The sequence below is a fragment of the Oculina patagonica genome, chromosome 1, assembly GCF_052425735.1.
Source record: "Oculina patagonica isolate OP01 chromosome 1, crgOcupat, whole genome shotgun sequence".
Taxonomy (NCBI): domain Eukaryota; kingdom Metazoa; phylum Cnidaria; class Anthozoa; order Scleractinia; family Oculinidae; genus Oculina; species Oculina patagonica.
Window position 1 is genome coordinate 6,041,772 of NC_135758.1, and position 23,405 is coordinate 6,065,176.

The 23,405-nt window shown below is 38.9% G+C and overlaps 1 protein-coding gene and 1 pseudogene across 2 annotated transcripts in view; one reads left to right on the forward strand and one right to left on the reverse strand.

Annotated features, from left to right (window-relative positions):
- Positions 1-23,405, reverse strand: part of LOC144653256 (cartilage oligomeric matrix protein-like) — a 50,822-nt pseudogene that overhangs the window by 4,477 nt on the left and 22,940 nt on the right. Inside the window, exons 2-18 of the transcript XR_013570713.1 lie at positions 20,042-20,145; positions 18,875-19,129; positions 17,925-18,263; positions 17,278-17,401; positions 16,585-16,763; positions 15,509-15,659; positions 14,279-14,416; positions 6,783-6,920; positions 5,321-5,398; positions 5,040-5,198; positions 4,339-4,446; positions 3,675-3,782; positions 2,794-2,953; positions 2,131-2,249; positions 1,442-1,494; positions 1,272-1,357; positions 492-587 (exon numbers count right to left, since the gene is read on the reverse strand). The product of XR_013570713.1 is annotated as a cartilage oligomeric matrix protein-like (transcript). The remainder of the gene's footprint in view (positions 1-491; positions 588-1,271; positions 1,358-1,441; positions 1,495-2,130; positions 2,250-2,793; positions 2,954-3,674; positions 3,783-4,338; positions 4,447-5,039; positions 5,199-5,320; positions 5,399-6,782; positions 6,921-14,278; positions 14,417-15,508; positions 15,660-16,584; positions 16,764-17,277; positions 17,402-17,924; positions 18,264-18,874; positions 19,130-20,041; positions 20,146-23,405) is intronic.
- LOC144653493 (beta-1,3-galactosyltransferase 5-like) lies at positions 8,901-11,791 on the forward strand. Its single transcript, XM_078513488.1, has 2 exons — positions 8,901-9,791; positions 10,677-11,791. Exons 1-2 carry the CDS (start codon positions 9,316-9,318, stop codon positions 11,425-11,427), a joined length of 1,227 nt encoding a protein of 408 aa, XP_078369614.1. The 5' UTR covers positions 8,901-9,315; the 3' UTR covers positions 11,428-11,791.

Below are 23,405 nucleotides of genomic sequence, written 5' to 3' on the forward strand. Positions count from 1 at the left end.
TATTTGTAAAATAAAAGAGGGGTCCCGGTATTCGTTTAGGAGCAGGAAGACCTTGAATATACCCTGTAATTTCTGACAATATACCATGTAATTTCTGACAATATACCCTGTAATTTCTGGCTAAGTTCACATTTCCGTTCCTTATTTATTTTCTACAATAGAACTTTGTTCACTGATTCATTTTATAGAAAGAAGGTGATTGCTAGGCTCAGAAAAATACAAAAAATGATAGGTGCCGTACTTGTTTACGAGAAAACGACCATTTATCTCTCCTGCGAGCCAAGTCGTATGGTAAAAGCCGCCATTTTCTTAATGTGCGCCCGGTTAATCACGTGTAAAGTTGTGCGCAGTGCGGGATACGCATGACTGAGCAATGACCTTAAACAGTGATAGTCAAAGTGACAGTGGGAAACTCAGCAATAGGGACAACAACAGTAACAGTGACAGTGTCATTAACAGTAAGAGACATAGTGACGGTGACAGCAACTTACTCCTGGTTTGCTTTTGATCGACGTTAAACACCAGTCGACAATTGTCTCTGTAATCTGCAACACCATCTCCATCGTCATCGCTATCACATGGATCACCTGTCACAGGAACACACAAAGTGTTTAGTACATAGTGTAGTCTAGTTCCGATGTGCATATATTGTATCAACGAAGCATAGCCTGAAGTCTGCAAATATAGCCAGCCTTTTATTTCCTTGCTTCCTGAAAACAAAGCTCTTCGTTTCCTGTTCCCTCCAAATAAAACCTTTTGCTTCCCTGTTATCTTAAAATAAAGTTCTTTGTTCCCCTTTTCCTAAACGAGCACTGTCTTCTTGGTAGCCAAACCGGAAAACGGACTTTCAGCAAGTCTACTCCAAAAAAGTGTGGACCTAACAAAAATACGTAAAGGGGTTATTTTTCATGTTGTGTGTGTCTCAGAATACCAGTCGAAAACAAATTTGTTTAATAGTAAGTGTTGTAATTATTTATTAGTTTTTGCAGTAACAAGGATATTTATGAGTTAGCTGCGCAATCTCTTATCAAGACGGTTTTTTGTTTTCTAAGAATAACGCTTTCCTGTTCTCTTGATATACATCGGTTCCCTTTTTCCACGACAATAAAACCTCCGGCTCTTTGCCCCTTTATTGCTCTGGTCCCTAAAAATAACACCCTCTGCTTTCCTTTTTTTTCACTAAAAAATCCCTTTATTCAATTGATTCCTAAAAAGTCCCGCTACATTTTCTTTTTCAAAACCCCACTGGGATTTCTCATATATTCACACACCGAGCCCATCTTGATCCGTGTCCAACTGTTCAGGGTTTGCTTGACTCAAGCAGTTGTCGAATTTGTCCTCTATTCCATCGTTATCACTGAAAGAAAGCAAAAGGTATTTAGGTTACGTTGTTTCCCTGAAAAAATAAACGAAGTACAGATCTTTCGTACGTTTTACTTACTAATCTCGATCCGAGTCACATGCGTCTCCCCAGCCGTCACCATCTTTGTCATTCTAAAAGAGAAATGTAGAGAGTCAAACATATAAGATAGAAAGAAGAGTAGGAGGAAGAGGAGGAGATGGTGGATTGGGAGGAGGGGAAGGTGTTGATGGAGGAGGAAGAGATGATGGAGAGGAGAAGAAAGAGGAGAAGGTGGAGGGGTAGGAGGAGGAAAAAGAAGAAGGTTAGGATGTGGAAGAGGAAAAGAGAAAGGAGAAGGTGCAAGAGTAGGAGGAAGAGGAGGAGGACGAGTAGGAGTAGAAGGATGAGCGGAAGGTGGAGGAGAAGGAGGAGGAGGAAGAAAAAGAAGATTGGGATGTGGAAGAGGAAAAGAGAAAGGAGAAGGTGCAAGAGTAGGAGGAAGAGGAGGAGGACGAGTAGGAGTAGAAGGATGAGCGGAAGGTGGAGGAGAAGGAGGAGGAGGAAGAAAAAGAAGATTGGGATGTGGAAGAGGAAAAGAGAAAGGAGAAGGTGCAAGAGTAGGAGGAAGAGGAGGAGGACGAGTAGGAGTAGAAGGATGAGCGGAAAGAGGAGGAAGAGGTGGAGAAGGGGAAGAAGAAAGAGGAGTAAGAGGAGGAGGAGGCGTAGTAGCAGGAAGAGAAAGAGAGAGCTAAGAATTATTCACCCCTCGAAATACTGTTTGCACTTACCTGATCGTGGTTGGTAGTGGACGGGCAGTTGTCACATGCATCTCCAAACCCGTCGCCATCGTTGTTTGTCTGTTTTCTGTTTGGAACCAGTGGACAATTATCGAAGACATTTCGAAGACCTTCAGAGAAAGACGAAGACCGATTTTTGTTACACATAAACCCCTTCTGCCCTATTACTTACTTGCTGGTCTCTAGCCAAAACGTTTCTTGGGCCTTGATATCCAATTTTTACTCGGGGTAGAAAGGTTGCGTACCAACTGTTATTTCTTTTGTCAGGTTGCCTGAGTTATATTCAAGCCTCATATGCGGAAAAATTACTGTTCGCCTGTGCTTAAGGCCTGGCAAAACGAGAAAACATGTTTCCATAATTGTTTCTTCGTCTTGACATGGTTGAATGCCGCGTTGAAACAAGTAATGTTTCTTCCGTGTAGCAGACTCATATTTTGCTTTTTGGAAACAAAAATTGACGCTGGAAACAATGCTTTCCGTGTGACAAAACTGGGAAACATTGGGGAAGCATGTGCTCGCTGTGAGTGTTTTTGGAAACATGTTTTCTCGTTTTGCCAGGCCTTTAGTTTCATGGACTTTTTTGAAGATATTTGGACGGACCGGCGAAAACAATGTATAATAGACTATGAGACTGATGTCATAGGGTTGTCCTACCATCTCCGTCCGCATCAGTGTCACACACATCTCCGATCCCGTCGCCATCCATGTCCTTTTGATCACGGTTCGGAATGTCAGGACAGTTATCACAATCGTCTCCGACTTTATCGCCATCTTTATCTTTCTGGTATCTGTTGTAGACGCCCGGGCAGTTGTCCTTAAAGAAAACGAAAAACAACGGCAAATGCTGTAATGCTACAAAGGGAGAGGCAGGATTACTTGTGATAGGATAATCTATGGAATACACTGATTCACAAGAGCGGAAAAACCAACCCGCTCTAAAGCAAAAACAAGTAACCGCGTGCATGAAAAGCGCGGGAAAACGTGCGCGAGGTGGCAAGTGCGCGAAAGCCCATGATTGGTAGACAAGGTAACATTTGTGCCCTGATTGGTTAAAGCACATTTCACGCCTGCCTTGAAGCAATGAGGAGCGTTTGCCAATTGTTTGGACACCACTCCAGTATCAAAAGCACGACGTGACTCATAGCGTCTCTCCTTCAATATGAAATTTCACGAGAGCATCGGAAGTCTCTCTTCTCCGCAGAGGCCTCCTTCGTGTTTCGTACGGACTGGGAAATGGGGAGAGGTGAAAAGTAAGCGCGCGGAGCCTGGAGAGAATCGAAACGAAAGCGCGCACTCCCCCTATTTTTCATTTTTCGTGTTTTTCGCCTTCCCCCACTGAAAGAGCCTCTGCGGAGGAGAGAGATCGGACGTTGTAAAGAACAAAAGTAGTCATAAGGATGCGCCAAGGCGTTACCCGCTAGCTTGCGACCTGCCAGCCTGACATTTAGCATTTATTCAATCTTAAATCCAAGCCTTGGGCTAGGAAGAGCCTATAGAATTGCTTTAAAGAACGCCTTCAAAAAATGAGGAATTACCCTGTCATCTATATATCTGTCGCCATCTGAGTCCTGTTCACACATATCTCCTGCACCATCGTTGTTCATGTCCTCTTGGCCTGTATTTGGAATACTTATGCAGTTGTCCTATGAATAATGAGGAAAACACAGTATTAAAAGGTATCGATGTTTTTCTTGGTGCAAAAGAAATTATCAGTTTCAATGTTGTTGATGTTAGAGGGACTCATAGTGTCCCAGCGTCGAAAGTTCTCTTTAAGAATTTCCATATTAAATTGCCAAATGCCACCAAATATACAAATAAATTGGCTAAAAATAGAACAAGTAGTTTTGAGAAGAAGTACAGGATTACAAGGATAGGAGTGGATTACACTTCAACAAATTTGATTTGTGACAGGATGTCAAGAAATCAAACGTTCCACTCTGGTTAAATTTGAATCTTTTAAGCGTAATTATTTTTTCTTTTTAGTTGATATTTCTTTGCTTTCACCAATTTTGGTGTGTGTGTTTTTTGTATAGCGAGATAATAAAGCAAGTTTATAGCATGCTACAAGCCATACTTATTAAAATACGATATTACTTTTTTACATCTTAATTCTTGGCGAATCAAGGCAGTGACAGGTTCGCTGAAGGTGGAGCATCAAAGAGCTTTATTTTCTTGTTTACAATTTTACCCAGGTCTCACCTTAACACAGCGAGGGTCCCCAGTGCAGTTTAATGCCTTGTCAGGAATTCCATCCATATCCTCATCAGTATCACATACAAATCCATTCCCAGCCAGACCAGGTTTACACTGCAAAACAAAGGAGCGATTGTAAAATTGCACTCAATGGCAACGAGAAAATCATGACAGAATATTTGAAGAAAGAAATTGAGAAGGAAGAAGAAAGAAAGACCTTATTAAAGTGTCAGTGGTATTCAGCTTTAAAAAAAGCTAATAATGGACACTATTTACACAAATAAAGGGGTCTTTGTCACGGGGATTTCGCACATTTGGTCTAAACTGTTATGAAATAAGTGGTATGCATCTAAACCCATAAAAAACATTATCTTTGAGAACTTATGGAAGATATAACCTTAATTTGCGGATAGAAATCAACCTACGGCTATAGATATCGATTTTTTTTAAGGACACGCGGAAACAACTTGAAAACGTTAGCCTAACTTTTTAAAGTTTTAATCCGTTTTCCATCCGAGACATCCGCAGCCAAAGATGCTCGTTAACAGTTTCAGTGCTCTAATATGGCAATTGTTAATAAAAATGGACCATTATTTTTAAGTTTCCTACGACACAAATATAAATTTTGGTTGTTCAAAAATCAGGTAAAATCCATGAATTATAGTCCCTAGGCCTTTAATGCAAGATAGCAATAACGTTTTCCTCACCCTACACTCGAAGGTCAACCCTTTCTTTCTCGGTATGCATTCAGCTCCCTGACCACAAGGGTTGGATTTAGGATCATCAGAGCAATACTTGATGACAATGCACTCATTGTAAGGATCACCAACATATCCATCCCGGCACGCACCGCAAGAATAGCTGCCCTGAAATATACAGTATTCAATCAACAAATGACATGTCAGTTTTATAAAATTACATCTTGCTCATATACAACTTTATCATTCAACCATCATTCAGTATTATTTGATTGGTGACGTAAACTTACCTCAGTGTTTATGCACTTTGAATGAACAGAGCAGCCGCCATTTTTGCCATCGTTACACTCGTCAATGTCGTTACAAATCTGACGATGAAAATAAGACTAAATAAGTTGTACATATTAAAGCTATGATTCATTCTGCAAAACGTCCGCATGTTCGAGGCACAAAATTGCTGCAAAATGGGCCCTTGCAGCTAACCTCACATGATACAAAATAACACCTTGGAGGGCAAGCTATGCGCTGGGACATCCAAGCCAAAGCGACTTCGACCAGTTATGCTTGACTTTTTCTGTTTTTATTTGACAACACACAAACTTTACAAAAAAATAGATACACAGAAAAAGGAGAGGGGAAAAAAAGGGTAGTTGCTAAAATTACAATATTACTTACGGATTTTTTTTACATACAATTAAGATATTCTACTGCTAATAACTGCTTATACATATTACACATATTAGTATTTACTTGAATTGCAATTGACAGATTAAATTACAAACATTCTTATAATAACAGATCTGAGAAAGAGAAGCCTTTTCTCCTCTCAAGTTGGAAATTGAAGAAGATTTTCAAGTCGAAGTTTGAAGAGTAGTTTGGTAGTGAATTCATTAAAGTTACATTGCTTTAAATTATACTTTTGGCGGTATAAGAAAAATTTGGCAAATAATAAGCAATAATTAAATTTGGATAGCGTTTTATCGTTTCCGCTATTCCAGATTCCAAAGAGAATTTCAGCTACTGTTGGTGAAAATTCCGAAAAGTTTGTGTTATTGAACCATGAAATAACTTTGTCAAAGAAGGACTTTGATACTTCACACTCGACAAAAGAATGTAGAATGGAGTCGGGTCTATTGCAATAAATGCATTTGCTGTCCTTTTCAATTCCATAGGTATATAGTTCCTTTTTTGTAACAATTGTTGACTTTTCTGTTTTGAATGTCCCAGCGCGTAGCTTGCCCTCCAGCATAGCGGATTTTGTACCATGTGACCGGCATATCAACAACAACATCAAAAACCTTTATTAAACGTGTCTGTTGTATTTAGCATTGCTGCTAATTGGGGACACACACACAGTCTTCTAATGACCACACTCTTGAGGGGCCGAGGCACTGTATTAGTTAAATGTCTTGCTCATGAACATAACACAAGGACTCGGGCCCCGTACTTTCAAAGGCCATCCCGGTTAATACGACAGATCTTTCAGCTCGGCTAAGGACACATTATAAGAAGCTAGTTTGTGTTGCTTGTTTGGAAATTTGAATGAAAACGCATAATAACACGACGACCCAGTTTGATTGACAACTGTTCCTTGGCAACAACGACGGCGTTCTACCTTCAAAATGGTAGGTACCAGTGTTTTCGTTCAGTGTCAGTTGATTATTTTTCCAGGAAATAAACCTTTTTTTAAGTATAAGATATCGACATATACATAAAGGCAGTATCACCTGGTAGACCAAGAGCCTACCTAACCTGTTTGATGTTTTCAGCAAAATCCGCTCCAATGCCCATGGTGGAATTACCCAGAAATCCTTTGGGACAGGCACTGCACTTAAATCCCGGCTGTAGATTGGTACAGGTCGTGTGCGGCGAACAGGGTAAATATAAACACTGAAAAGATAAATAGAAAATATTAGGATTTGAGATATCTCAGTCTCTGTCGTAAATTGTGGGAAGGTTGTTTAGCAGTTCCCCCCCCCCCCAGAATGTTCTACCGTGCCAGACAGCTTCTTTTTTTTTTATAAACGAGTATTAATGGATGACAATAATATTCTGAATATTGCTTTGGAATGTCGATGAGGATCTTCTGTTTTAGATTTTTTTAAGCGATTTACATGTTAAAGGCGATAAATAACTATCTGAGAAGACTAGGAGAAGTCACCGGCTCATTTTTAGGCGGTGACGCACGCCTATATGTTGTCGCCCGTGGACGGGCAATGTTACGATTACTCCAACCGAGTAGCACTGGGAACTATGCACTTTGATTGTTTACTCAGTTTCCAGGCCTGCTCAGTTTCGGTACGCCATCTTTGATTGTCATGAGTATGAATCAACTTAGAGCGTACATAATGCAAAACGCGTTTGATTTCTACAGTGGAACGGAGGTATGGGGCCAGGAGAGAACGATGTACTGGATAATTGTGAGCTCGCTTACAGAACTTTTTAACCGTTGTACGTATATTCATCAAAATCGGCATACGCGATAAGAATTTGACGAGTGAAGGCCGGTTAGTGTTATAACTTTTGAGACCGTTCCAGTATAAAAAGGCCGGCCAACCGATGGCAGTATCTTGATTAGATTGCAAAGGTGAGCTATCTGATCTTTGTTTGTTTTGGCGTGCATTGTTTTCGATAATAATGTAAGTTTAGGTTAATGTTATTTCCTCTTTCCTTCGCGACTCGCCATCTTCCTTTTTCTGTTTTAGATAATATTTATCTCAAGCCATTAAAAATAAAACAGTGACGGTATCCGTATTCCTATTTGTATGAGAAGCCAGAATTCTAAAAGAATTTCTACCCAATTGCTGATTTAGCTGATCTGAAATGTTTTGTTTGATAAGTTGCATAAATAAATGCAAGTGATTCTTGTTAGCGGTGTTGACTTGATTACATTTCAATACGAAAATGTCACACAATCTTCAGTATCGACTTTGTGTTGAAATCAATCCTGGGCCTTTCTGTTGCCCGAATGATGAAGTTCATAATAATTAAATGTGCCTATTTTATTATACTGTACGTATGTAATGTATTGCAAGTTCGTTTTGGTTCGTTTTGTAGTTAAAGCAAATCAAAAATTAAAATAAATAAAAAATGCAATTTCTGGGATCAACATTGTAAAGCGTCATCGCCTGTGCATGCATGTATGCGTGCCGGTTATTTTTAAGGTCAGTCGGGCTGATGTATCTCGAGTCCGTTCCGTGCATCACCGAACGATCACGGGACCTCGTGGACGGCGCTTCTTCTTCTTTTGCAAGACTTTTTCTTTTTTCCTAATAATTTGAGTACTGAGTTAACAAAATAAATAAATGGCAATTTGCAATGGCATTTCCACAGAGTGGCTCTTCATCCAATTTCCCTAATCGAATTGAAATTTAGAATTGAGTGTTGGTTTTTGTGAAGGGAAGAAAACGGGAGAAAAACCCTCTGTGCAAAGACGAGAACCAACAACAAACTCAAACCACACTTTGACGCCAGGTCCAGGAATCGAACTCGGGCCACATTGGTGGGAGGCGAGCGCCATGTCAAAAAGCGGAAAAGGGAAAAGAGATACGGCGAACGTGCTACTTTACATCCGATGCTTGAGACCTTGATCCTATAACTATCAAACTTCTATTAAAAATACCTGAAAAAAAAAAAGATGAAATGTAGGACCAGAACCCCAAACCAGCGAGTCCAGTGAAAATCACCTAAATCCGAAAATGTTTTATTTTTTTTAGAGATTCCAACGATGCTAAAACTTACCCCCCCCCCCTCTGTGCACGCTCCCCATCCCCCACACCCCCCCGCCCCCCACCGAAAGATGTGCGTACGAAACACGCTTTCAGTACGTGCGGAAGTTCATGAACTTCTGGTACGTGAGAGTTAAAAATCCATTCGTGTTTCATCGTATTCTCTGCTGAAAAATACTATTTGCATTTCGGAGAATGATTACTTAATATGCGACATAAATTATGTGCAATTCACAGTTTCAACACGGTTTCCATAGTGACTTTTCATCACGGAAATAATTATCGAGTACACTAAAGATTGTCGGTTTTTGTCTTCGCCTTTGTCAAGCAAACTTCAAAGGAGCAGACAAAGATTGGTGATAATTTTTTTGCGACAACCCCGCACAATCTTTTGTTTTGCCCACACAAAAATCGTACCCGTCGCATTTCTGTTGATTAGCTGCTTATACACATGTTAATTGTGATCACAGTCAAGGCCGACATGCACATATAAGTTCCTGGTTTCGTAAGCACTATACTTTTAAACTTCGACTTTTTGTCGTGAGGTTATTTTAGACATGAGGCTGGCATCCACCTACAAATCGAGACTAGTTGTGGTTTTGACTTTTTGTGCGGCAATTTGGAACATTTTCGTGATTGTTAATTACCAATATGAGAAGCAATCTCTCAAAATATGCCCTGATGACACTAGCGAACGAGGTGCAACGCTCTTCATAGCTGAGACAAAACCAGTCAGTTATCTTAAAGGATTGCAAATGGAAATCAATAAAACGTTCAGGAGATTCGAGGAAAAAGATGATACCATTGGAAAGGCTTTCCGCCTAGCTGCACTTCACGGGAAAAAGGTCAAAAAGAGGAGCGACGTTGAAAAAATCAAAACATCTTTGCCTGAATGTCAACAGACGCCATTTCTCTTAATTCTGGTTCATTCAGCGCCGGCGAACTTTATGGAAAGAGAAGCCATTCGAATGTCTTGGGGAAGACCGCAGAACGGTATCAACGAGGCGAATGCAGGAAAACAATTGACGTCAAGGTGAGTTATAGATTTATTTAATCTGGACTAAATATATCTTTCAAGTAACTTTAGCCTACTGTGCAATGCTGAGAGCAGTTTGTAGGTGCATGAGCAATCGCTAAATTCCTCTGTGTTCTTGGTTCAGGAACTGGTATTGTTTTTTATCAGTTTTGCCTAAACACATGCACAAGAGACCAAAAGTCCGTTGAGTCATCGCGCGCGCCTGAAAACTCACGTAATGCAAGCTAATAATTATATTATAGTGTTTCGATGTTAAATTTTGTAGATTTTTCACAAGAGAACAAAAGAAATTAAGACGGAATCCATCAGGAAATCGAGTAATATTAATTTTAGTTGGACAAAAAAAAAATCGACTTCCAGAATAATTTAAATCCCATTGCGTTATTTTCTACCTTTTTTAAAAGCTAAAGATGTAAGTAATTATACGTGATAACACCAACAACAATATCTTATCAGAGCCCGAGAAAATGAATTTTAAAGTTCACAAGAACCATTAAACTATAGGTAAAATATCACGTGTAGCTGTATTTTGTAAAATCGTCTTTTGAGCGATTCAGTGGAATTCAGTGGAACTTTAAAATTTGTTTTCGATGTTTGGTGTTGTTAAGATTTCTTTTGATACGATATTTGAAACAGTAACACAGAAGTATGGAATAAGATGTAAATAACTGTGGTACATAATCTTGTGCAATTAATATTCGAAGTCCTGACGGATTTCGTCTTAATTACATTTTGAATTACCCAGGTTGCTTTCTTATTCTATATTTTCACTTAGTCTCAGGTTTATCTCAGCTTCAACATGCAGAATCTGAACTTAAGAATAAACAAGTTAAATCCCAGTTGATATAATAAATATTTGTTGTACAATTTTTCTGAGTTAAGGTTGTGGAAAACAGTGTTCTTGCTGGGTCAGACAGGCAATCCAAGCTTAGACGAGCTGCTTCGCGTAGAGGCCAACAGCTATAAAGATATTACATTTGGAGACTTTATCGACTCGTATCGAAACCTAACGAGAAAGATGGTGCTGGGAATTGAATGGGCAGCGGCTCACTGCCAGGCTCAGTATGTCATGAAAGCAGATGATGATTCGTTTGTCGACGTACTTGAACTTACTCAATGGCTTGAGAAATATCATGGAACTCAGCGACTCAAGAAATCTCTTTATATGGGAGCAGCTTTGATTGACAAAGGGCCTTATCGAGAGAAAGACAGCAAGTTTTATGTGTCGAAAAAGGAGTATCCCGCAGAAAAGTTCCCTCCTTATGCTTCAGGGCCAGGATACGTTTTCAGCGGGAATTTGCTAACAAACCTTTCCAAGGCTATAAAAATCGTAAAATTATTTCCTAACGAAGATGCGTGCTTTGGTGCGTTGATGCAGCATATAAAAGTACGTTTGTTGAACAATGATAGATTTACTCCGTTCACTATGGGCAAAGTTTTTTACACTCAGCGAGAAGGTTACAGTTTATGCCAGTTTTACGGTCCGTTAGTTATTCATCGCGTTTCTGGAAAACTGCAAATCCAAACTCATTTTAATGTCCTGATATTAAAGCATGCGCCGACCATATGTGAACATGTTGAAAATGGAATAGGTTACCCTGATTACTTCATAGACGATGTTGAAGACTATTAAGAAAGTTTCTGGTTAGTTTTATTGCTTGAATTTAAACGGTGAAGGAAAGAGTCGTTGACATTTGTCTAACTTCACAAAGTTAGAAAATACTACTGAACATTTTCTTAGGATATAAATAATTGAAATAAGGTTGGATGAATACATACATAGTATGTTGCGGTTCAAAGTTGATATTTGGCTTAAAATTTTTCAAAGCAGTTTGATTTTTATTTCTCTTTGTTTTAGATTATGATAATGAATTTGAGACAATGAAAAATAAAACTCAAACTGGTTTTTAAACATTTTAGACCAAAAAAAATTTGAAGCACAACAAATACATCTGTCACAATACACTTGTAAACGGTGTCAAATAAATAAAATGAAACTTCTTGACAGTACTGTAGTGCAGTTTTGATATTTGGATTTATTTGTCACAGCTCAGTTTTGCTAATATGAACAAGTCCAAGAGCCAAGTTCACGTCGTTATTACCTCTCTGACCGCTATATACCAACAAAAATCGCAAGTAATCACATTTCTGAGTATTTACACAGAGGGCCAAAGGAAAAACAACGGATTTGTCGACCGGCTTTCTACCGATATTGTTTGTTCTTTGAAAAACACACTCTTTTATTTCCCTTTGTCAGAGTCGTATCCAGCCGTTAGACTTGATGACTTCCTTTGTATTCTGTAGTTATTATAGCAGTTGTGCAAACAAACGGTTTAAAAAGTAATATATACTGCGAGCAATTCTTTAAAGCGTGTTGCCAGGATACGACCTTTGTAAGGGTGACATTTAATCGACACAGATTAGAGTTCAGAATTGGAACAAATACAATATTTTTTTGACGAATCAAGAGCTAAGTAAATTTGACAAAGGGTTGCGGTGAAAAAAGCTCTGTTGTCTTAGAGCATTTATGACTGCAGAATCTTCTTCGCGAAATCAATCTTTATTTCACGCTTTCAAAACGGTTCTTTCGCTCTCTTTTTATTTACATTGAGATCAATTTTTGGAAACAAAAGCAGCTCCCCTGTTGCGTTTTAGTAAAACATTCCAAGGACTTTGAAGAATCGCCCAAGATACACTTAAACGTGGGACGCAAATGGTGTTCACAAAGACTTGAAAATAGCCATTTTGAAAATAGGCAAACCCTGTCGCAAAATACAGAGTTTGTATGATAATTAAAGGTATTCTTAAACGTTTCCCGCAGACAACGGCATCGTTTCGCAGACAAATGAATGGAAAACTATAAAAGCGAGTAATCGTACAAGCCTCAAATTTTGTCAGAAAAACTAATTATTTATTCACCCTTCAACCTCGACGTGAATTCTTTTCTGTTATTCCCTGCCATGCCCCCGTACAGATTTTAGAGAGGCCAAGTGAAAATGCGTGGTTCTTTACTGAAAAATTATCAAATTTTGCAAATGAAAAAAGGAAACAAATGAACAATAGACAGGTTGGTCAAACAACAGACTGTGATTTCATGCGAAAATTACCCTAAAATCAAAGGAAGTCCCGTAACTATAGCAACTTAGAAAAACATTAGAGAAGTACTAATAAACCAAGGAAGAAGGATGGTTCAAGGATCGACTCGATATTTTCAGTTATTTTCTGACGTACAAATTGCTTTCAAAATGTAGGACATCTCAAAATAATAGTTTTCTAATCTAGAAAAGCATCAAGGAAATAATAATAACCGAAAATAAACAAGGGTGGTCACAACTGAGGAAGTCTTAAGTCAGGTGACGAACAACAATTTAAACAAAAAGATCTTTTTTAAGTCCTTTTTTGGACTGGGCAAGATTGAGCCACTGAATTACAACAAACCTGAAAAATTGAGGATATTTCGGTTTGCAGTAATATCCGAACTCTGAAATTCAATCCTCAACCAACGGTTTACGCTTTTTGCTGCCGTCAATCATCTTACCGTACGTCTCGGGAAACAGAAGTTCACTTTAACCGGGTTAAAAGGTCACGTCTGTCTGTTGTGATGGGTAGATTTTAGACTGTTCACAGTCCCCTATTTTTCCGTGAAGTCGTAGAGATCGACTGTTGAGTCAGACGGGCCGCCATCTTGGTTTACGAACGCGAGCGAAAAATGGGGAGAATGCCAAAACCCTGTTTGTTTAAAAATATAACACAAACAGCGGTGATAAACATTATGAAAAATCGCATTTTACTAAACTTGACGTTTCGTATGCTTAGCTACATACATTTTCAAAATTGATTTTAACGGTCATACTTTTGAAAATGTATGTAGCTTAGCATACGAAACGTCAAGGTTAGTAAAATGCGATTTTTCATAATGTTTATCACCGCTGTTTGTGTTATATTTTTAATCAAGTTACGATGGCCTAAAATCAAGAGTCTATATGATACTGTTTGTTTTTGTTTTTGTTTTTTAATAATGGTAATGGCTGTCGCCATTACCATTATTAAGATTGGCGGCAGCGGAAAACGCAATCGTTAGAATAGGCATTTTGCATTTGTCTGCTCAGCGGGGAGGAGGGAGGTGACCTGGACAGACCTCACTGTGTGATGTGTGATGCTAACAGTGAACAAAAGAGAGGGACAGCAAGGTCACCCCAGCCTCACACCACAAAGGCCGGCCGGCAGCCAACTGTAAAATGGACATTCGTATATCACTGAAAACCGCAAAACTTCAATAAAAAACATACCACGACAAGTCAGACGACAAAAAGATATTTAACAGCATCTCTTTTTCTTTGCTGTTTTTTAACTGCAGTAGCTAGTATTTCAGCACATAGTACAATACGGAGAAAGAGGACATCCTTGCCTTACATCCCTTCCCAGACTGAAAAATGTGGATGCCCAACCATTGTTCAGCACGTTGACAAAAAAAGGGTATTTACCTCATTGACGTCATCGCACCTGATCCCGTCCCCCGTGTAGCCGGGCGGGCACTGGCCACACTTGAACCCAAGCCCCTCTCCTGGAGTGTTCTTACATTCGACAAACGGAAAGCACGGCTTTCAGTGAACACTTGTCATCTGAAGAGAAGCAAAAGATGACAAAACACAATCAACAAAACCCTGGCTGTCGTTAGTTAATCAACTTAAAGAATCATTTCAGGAATTACATTTTCAGAACGCTACCATATGCAGATATTATACAACGTAAAATTGTAACTACATAGTCGCGTGAACTAAGAGATCACGTGACCCACCTATCTCTTAAATCAAGAATATAATAATAACATTTCTAGAGAACAGTGTATGAAGCATGGTTAGTGATAAGTACGGGATGAAAATAGTCAAGGCTACCACAGGTTACTGGTCACTATTATCGCGTGATGTAAGCTTATTAGCATAAGCTGGGTAAGTCGTTTATGTCGCAGTAATTTTCTTTGTTTGAAATGAAGACGAAATATGGCAAAGTGCAGCCATAGGCAATGGTCCAAGGACGCTTTTCGAAGTCGTTTGCAGAAAATATCCTTCTAACTTAGCCTCCCTCAATAACGTTTCTCATTGAAAAAATATGCAAACGATCTTGGTAATCGAATAAAGGGCTTAACTTAAACAAACAAAACAAAACAAAAAACAGCAATGTCTGCTTAGCCAGTATTGTGGCTAGCAAATTATTAAACCTAATTATCAGCATTTGCCTTGTACTAACACATTTTGAACAATCGCTGAAACTGTACTTTCTTGTGGAGCCACACTGTTTGTTTGGTTTCAAATCTTTCTACCCTCATCCACCGAAAAAGTTGGTACATTTGACACCGAATTGGATTGAACCGTGAAGACTTACTTTTTTTTAATTCTGATCGGCTAAAACAAAATAAAAAAAATGTTGCATGCTTCGTTATTATGCACAGCATTACTTGCCGTCACGTGACTGGTTAATCCACACAAGTTAGTCGGGATTCTTGATTATTTGGTCAGCGGACATCACCATGGTTAGCGCATGGCATTCAGCGCTTTAATGCTGCCTTGTGATTGGTTAATTCGTCGATGTTAGCCGGCGCACACTTGGTTATGAGGTCAACGATGTCATCATGGTGGGCAGTGGATTTCATGGTGAACGGATGTGAAAAGCGAGCTCGTTTTGGATGGCATTGTGCATTTTTTTGTTAGTTTTACCTTTCTGGTAGCTTTTTATGATGTATTTGTTATCCGTTTTAGTTTTACTCAAAAGGTTTCCACCATTACCATTAACTGTTCCTGGCGAGTAAGCTCGGTTGGAGCAAACCCCGTTTTCCAAAGTTTTCTTGATGGACGTCACATCCGCGGACTAAAAAGAAATCAGAGAAACGAAGCTGACTAAGAGAAGACACAGCAACCGAAACACAATCTGTTTTAAGAGCTGGAGCTTACTTGAGCTTCAGAAGCAAAAGCGACTACAGGAGTATCGCTAGTCCATTGGGGGTTACTCTAAAAGCATTTGATTGCACCAACATTTTGTTGGAACTCTTTCATATTCCTGAGGAGAAGGTCACAGTGAAAGTTAAAGGCCTTAACACAACCTATCGACATTGAGTGGGCTCGAGCTTTCAACTTCTGGGTATGTAAATAAGACGGCCACCCTACCTTTACCTTTCATAAAATATTGGAGATGATGTGACAATATTAAATAAAGGTAAAAAAGTTGTTACCTATACTGAAAAGTTACCATGGAGATTTATGAATAAGCCTTCTAGGAAAATAAACCCAATGACGTGCCGCTAAAGAGTGTTCTTTAGCCTGGTTTTCACTAGCGACGCAAGCACAAGCGCAAGCATAAGCGCAGTCATGCAAAAAGGAAATTTTTCTTTTTCTTTCTTCCCCAGCCAACAAAAAAAATTTTTTTTGCTGGAAAAAAGTTTTTGCTGTGGGCGCCGCAAAAAAAATAGAATACTATGCGGTAATATTAGTCAAACGAAAATCGAAAGCGTCTAAAAAGAGCAAAGCACAACACGAAACAAAGCCTACAGTCGTAGACGAAAACTTTTCAGCGCAGATATCTCTCTGATAATAAACCCCTAAAATATTAGCATATGGGCTCATGTATTGAAGGTGAGATTCTGTGAGTGATACCTTTCGCCTATTTTATGCCTTATTATGTATACCTTGTTTACTCTAAGTCTTTTGAAGTTCTTTTGAGGACCGTAGAGCTTGTTTATTGTCCCAAGTCGGAACAACCCTAGCGTGCAATAATTTAGATATCGTCTGTCACTTACTTGAGATTTCAAGCTGTGTTTCAGTTGCATCAGCGATCTCTGAAGACTTTCTTCTCGTCTTTGAGCTTCCTTCTGCATATTAACCAGAACCATCATGACGTCACTAGTAGAGTACTGCAGGGCGGGTGGTGCAGCGACCGCTGACACGGAGTCGCCTCTGATCTGAGACTGAAGAGAACCTGCGAGAAACACAAATTATCACGTGCACAACTGTCAAACAACTGATTATTTGGAAAACCAGAAGTTAAATTTGTCTTGTAATATGGACAAACATGGACATCGAATTGTGGTAAGAAGAATGAAAGTGAAAGACTGACTTTTGCAGTTATGAAGCAACTTCTGCAGTTGGAAAGAACGCCTGAAGAAAAGAGGTTAATTGGACGAGCTTCGAACCCATGATTTATGCGTTACGTTGTCGGTGGGTACGTTTAATGAAAGACCTATCACGCCACTGAAAGCTGATTAATTTTGAATTTTATTTCTACCGGTCCCTAAAACTATGAATGTGAACATGTGAAAGGCATGTTTTTCGATACCTCTCACCTGCATTTCAAATGTATGCTTCATAACACTTTTGTGTTAATTATTATAATTCACAAATACGATTAATGATAAGGAACACATTAACTCAACTCGTCCTTAGTTCTCCATGTAAAAGGAGAGTAAAAGTGAATAACAGCGTAAAGAATTTACCAGCTGAAAACTGATGTTCTCCATCGTCCAGCAAAACAGACGGGCTAGGAGATGGGCAGCTTGTACTGTTCATCAATTCCTCCATTTCCTTGTTAAACACAAGCTTGACGTTCTGAAGGCTTCCCTGATAATACAATAACAATGACATGTTACCATTCAAACCCTCAATCAAATCTTTGCCCAATTTCATAATAAAAATTGGGAATTCCGGCCTCAGCCCATAATTGTCAATAAAACATAGCCAAGTTGTGTTGTTCATAGTGGTTTTAATTAATAATAACATTTTTGGCATACATCAAGCTTAACCTGTACTTCGAATGAGTTTTGCTCCAATAAATGGGTTTACTATCTTCTCGCAGACGTGATAGTCACAAACAACTGATGAAAACTCGAACTTTTCCAGGCATTTTGTTGTTGTTGTTGTTGCTGTTTTCTTTGCGAAACCGGGCGACTTGTGTTCAGTTCTTTCTGTCTCAATAAAATGCCCAGTTACCAACAAAGGCAACATTGGCTTTCTGAAAAGCTGGCGAAATTTTGAATAGACGCTTTTCATTAATAGTATTGGCAAGTCATGAACTAATAGAGGAATTAAATTAATTCAGTCATCAGCGTGAAATTTCTGTTGTTTTGTGCTCATTGTATCATACCTTCCAATTCAATATGGCAGTGTCTTTCTCTCCACCTCTCTGCGCGAATAGAAACACGACATCCTGAGGACTTTCTTTTTGATGATGGTACAAGACCTTCAATCTGCGTCAACAACTTCTTTCTAGCCAGCATCTTACAATCTACGTACAGGTCCACTGCTGATTTCTTTGGGTGGCTGTGCGGGAAAATATGGAGTCCGATCTTGTGCCATCTGCCATCGTATATTTTACCGATATGGTGGAACGTAGCATCCCGGACTTTCAGCTCTGATGTTTGGTAGGTAATGCCCAGGCGACAAGACTGATAACAGCTTATCCATACAGACAGTAGGACTTGTCCTGCAAAAGATAAATATCAATAACAATTACGGTTTTTTTTCGGTTTTTGGTTGAACGACAAACTGGAATTTCCTTACATAAATCCTGTTAAGGTTTGTATGCTTTATACGACCAAACATTCAAGGGCTCTTGAAGAATTTTGAAGAACCTAAATCCATATATACCAGGCCACATCCAATAAAAAAATCTTTATGCACTAAAAAAATAATAATTTAAATGTCCTACGGAATTGTTATAGGAGGCGCAGCGGCCTAATGGTTAGCGCGCTGGACTTCGGATCGAGCGGCCCGGGTTCGAGGCCTGGCCAGGGTTATTGTGTTGTGCTCTTGGGCAAGACACTTTACTCTCGTATTGCGTCTCTCCACCCAGGTGTATAAATGGGTACCGGCGAATTAACTAGCTGGGGTAACCCTGCGATGGACTGGCATCTCATCCAGGGAGAGTAGAAACATTCCTAGTCGCTTCATGCCACGGACACCGGGATAAGCTCCGGCCTGATGGGCCACTAGGCTCGAACAGCAGGCTTAAACTTACCTTACCTAACGGAATTGTCAGAGGGCACAATAGTATTGGGTGTTTTATTTATACAACTGTAATAACCAACTACACACCTCTGCTCTTGGACTCCACAGAGAATAGCGTTGAATATGAAAAATGTTTCACTTTCACGTTAGCGGTAATAACAATTCGTCTTTCTTTGATCAGAAGACTTCTGATCTCATCCACAACATGGCTTGACTGTTCAATTCTAGGCATGCTCTTTCCGATCTTGTAGGCATTGCCAGACTCTGTTGAAAGGCCTTGGACCTGTTTCAAACCTGTCGTTTGAACGTTGATGTTAAAAGCCTCAAAAATGTCAATCTCCGCTAAAAAGAAAAAAAAAAGAGAATCGGGGAGGAGCTAGTTAAGTAATACAACACATGCGTTTTACAGGAGAAAAACACGAACGAGAAATGGCTGAAAGGTGACTTAGGAAATCCCATGATCGAGACGCCTAGTGACAATCGCGTGGTTCTCAGGCGCGTTTTTTTTTTTGTCAGTTTCCACTGATCCGCAACTGACTTTGGAAAATCGAACAAGCTTTTATGAATGGTCGTTTTTATGCTAGAGAAGATAAAGTCGTCTAGACATCTATAACGTCTAATACGTTAAAGGCGTCGGGTATAAAAACGGGGCGCATTTAGTAGACGGCTTTTACGAAAAAAATAAAAAATAAATAAAAAGGCTGGGTTCTACACTGGGAGGACACTGGACACGAAGACAGCCATTAAACGTTAAAGGCGTCTGTCTTATTTACGGTTTTTATACTAGTTAACGGCGTCCCTTTTTTATACCAGACGCCTTTAACGTTTGAGTCGTTAAAGCTGTCGGTCAAGAGTGTCGTTCAGACGCTCTAACAAAAAGACGTTAAAGCCATCAGACGTAAAAGGCGTCTATGTTATTTGCCGTTTTTATACTAGACGTTAAAGTCGTCTCGAGACAGCTTAAACGTCTCAGACGGCTTTAACGTCTCTAGCATAAAACGGCCAATCTCTGCTCGTGCGTTTCAAACACCCAGCGTGGCGTATACTAAAACTAACGTGTTGGGTTGTTTTTTTTTAAGGTATTCAAGTACTATATTTTTAAACTAGTGGCAAGTCGTTTTGAAGATAAATCAAACACAAATCAGGGAATCGGATGAATTAGGCAACAACGAATATGATCATATGAGTTAGGTAACAAGGAACTAAATAAAGATAGAACAAAGAAAATCCTGGCAAAATGTATATTTACCATACCTGTGCTCGCCGTCTGGGAAGTCGCCAAAAGGAGTAGAAGCATACAGCACAACGGAAACGGCGAAGGCCACATTCTCATTTCCCAGGATGGTCTTCAGACGTGTCTGAAAAGGAATAACGAAGTCAGTAGTTAGCGGGAAATAAGAACGAGTTCCCTTTGGACTATGTCACGGTGATTTCGCAGAGTTTTGGTCTAAACTGTTCTGATATAAGTAGTAGGCAACTTTACCCATGAAAAACATTATCTTTGAATATTTAACTGAAAAAATAACCTTTATTAGGGGATAGGAATCAAACTTCGGCGATACATATCGATTTTTTTTGAAGGCGCGCGTAAACCACTTGAAGACGTTGGCTAAAGCCTGGTTTTCACTAGCGACGCAAGCAAAGCGCAAGTACAAGCACGATCACGCAAAAAAGGATAAATTTTGTTCCTTGTGCTTGTGCTTGCCGCAAGCACAAGCACAACCATCGAAATGCAATGCGCTTGTGCTTTTGCCTGAGTCAAAGCCGTTTTCACGGTGAAATAACAGCTGTTATCCTTGCGCTTGTGCTTGCGTCGCTAGTGAAAACTAGGCTTAACGTTTTCAAATTGCATTCCATTTCCATCCGAGCCATCCGCAACCAACGCGCTTTTAAACAGTTTTAGTGCTCTAAAAAAGCAATTGTTTATAAAAATGGGTTTTTACATTTAAGTTTCCTACGACACAAATATAAATTTTGGCTGTTAAAAAATCTGGTAAAATCCGTGGCAAAGTCCCTTCTATGATTTAACGAAAGATGGATTGACGGTCGTTGCTGAAACAAAACTGAGCACGTACGTGATCTGATCGAGGTGTGGAGTACCAACAAAAATTTTATATGGTCCGAGCAGCAAAGAAAAATCTTGTGAGCCACAATCATTTTTGTTTAGAATTAAGTTGAAGGTTTCAACCAGATGTAACAACTAACGAGGGACAATATGATGACAACATCAATGAGTGACCTTAACATCGGTTAGCGCAAATTGCGCTATTCAAAATATAAAGTAACCTGACTTTTGACATCTTAAATAAATTTTCACGAATTTTCGAAAACCCGTGTTATATTTGTTTAATCAGATTTAAATTGCTGTAAAAGGAGATGCACTAATGGCCTTTTGGTCTTAGAGTCTGATATAGAGGAAACAAACTCTTGAAATATTAACTGATGTTTCAAAGATTTCGATGTATTTTTTTCTTGGTACATCATTATCCTTACATACCCAATATCAGTCTGAGGTGCATTCCGTAAGACAAAAAAAGGTTCTACGATCACAACTTGAAATATGAAGGATGGAGATGGCGAGATGACCTATTTTGACGGTGAATTATTTTCTAAAGGATAAGGATTAAAATAGCTGAGCTATTGACGAACTAGGATCAGAATTTTCGTTGATCCTACTATTGTAAAAAAATCAGTCTTTTTTTAAAACTCGCTGGGTTTTTTGAAAGCATCGATACGTATCTCAGTGCTTATTGTAGACTGTATTACACATTGAACTCTATTTTCGATGGAGTAATACCAAATAAAGAACAAAGTGAAAAAAGGTTGAAAAAAAAAAAACAATTTTGAACTCACCTCACGTATAAGGCCGAATTCGTTGTCGCACAAGAAAGACGTTTGTGTAAGATAGATCTGAGCGCTAGTCTCAAATGCAAATAACAGATTTTTGTTTAACCCGTTTCCCTCCTTTAGCCTTCAAATGACATCTCAATCGCACGATGTCTGTTTAAAGAGTATTTTTTATTGGTCTCTCCCCTACTGATTGTCCAATGAGTACACGAAATTGTCATCACCTTCGCTGGCCTCGTGTCACTCTATGACTAATATTAAGTTTAAGAGCTGCACTCAAAGATAACGATTACAACAGACAAACACTATGGAAAGTGCTGATTAACCTGGTAACGAAAATTATTTTTCGTTCCAGTTTTGTGCTGAAAAACGACTTAATGAAATACACAAACATTGTTTTTTTAAAGGAAAGTTAGGTTACTAACGACGAGACTTTAAATGTAAATCGAAAAATCGAAAGAACACCTGAATTCTTCAGCTGGAAATACTTATCTCGATTGAAAAACTTATCTTGATCCCAATTTCTTAATGATGCAATGTAAGCAATTATAACCCGCCTACTGGGAAACCTAATGCTGCTGTAACACAGGGTCGTGCAATAACGCACTTATCTCATTGAGAGAAAGCAAGACGAAGACTGAGGTTGAGAATTTATAGAACAGCGTTAGTGCTGAACCACTTTTGTTTTTGTTTAAAACTATATCCTTTTCAGTATTATTATTATTATTATTATTATTATTATTATTATTATTATTATTATTATTATTCTGCATTCAATTTGACTTTAAAATGCAATAAAGTAAATTGAACTTCAAAATGTTTCTGATAAAAAAAATATAGATATGCAATTTATAGTACGCTGTGTGTCATATTGAGATAGCTGGACTTTCCAAACTTGTTTGGTGAAGAAACAAAAGGGTCGAAAATGCTGTGTTCACTCGCTACGTTACTGATCTTCTTACCTTTTATCACCTCTGTATTTAATACTTCCTTTGTTTGCTTAGTTGAGCTTCCTAAGCAGACACAAAATGTAAAGGAAGGAAGCTTCTACTTCGGCTCATTCAAACAACAGCGTGCGATCTATTTTATACTCACTGCACTTCAATAACCAATATACGAGCTCACAGCGTGACGCATAGGTGGGCGTGATAACACCTTACCACTCCCGATCGCGCCTTTTGAAAATTATATAAAAACGAGATGCCAGAGGTTGAAAACACTTTTGTTTGAGCGTTCTAAATTGTCGTATTTTTATATCACTTTGGGAGGCGGGTTCAGGTGTGTTATGGGTGTAAACGCGTGTTTCAAAAGTTTTGTTAATGAAATTTCATTGAGGAAGCAATTTGTAATTTGGTTATTTTGCCACTAAAGGAATTCATTAAAAGCGATAATATTGTAATAAAGGTCCAACGCAAAGAGTCAAATGCTGGAGCGAGAGTTATTTGTAGTATCAACCATCAATGGAGCGACAATCTAAGATCCGATAGATAAATATAGATAAATGTTGGTCCCCCCCCCCCCCCCCCCCCCCACCTCCTCTCTTCCATCAAGATTCTATATTATGCGTTCTGGACTTGTAAGCGTTTTCCTTTCTCCATAATTTATTTGGAAATCAGTGATTTATGAAATTGTTAAAACTAAAAATCAATGTTCAAATGTCGTAAAAAATACTTACAGAACAACTTCTTATTTAAGGTAACAATGATAAAAATATGGGACCAACGGTTTGTGGACACAGGAAACAGTTGATACCACAATAATAGAACATTAA

Coding starts and splice junctions, on each gene's coding strand:
- LOC144653493 (XM_078513488.1), top strand. CDS start 9,316: ATGAGGCTGGCATCCACCTACAAATCGAGACTAGTTGTGGTTTTGACT. Junction 9,792..10,676: donor GGAAAACAATTGACGTCAAG/GTGAGTTATAGA, acceptor TTCTGAGTTAAG/GTTGTGGAAAACAGTGTTCT.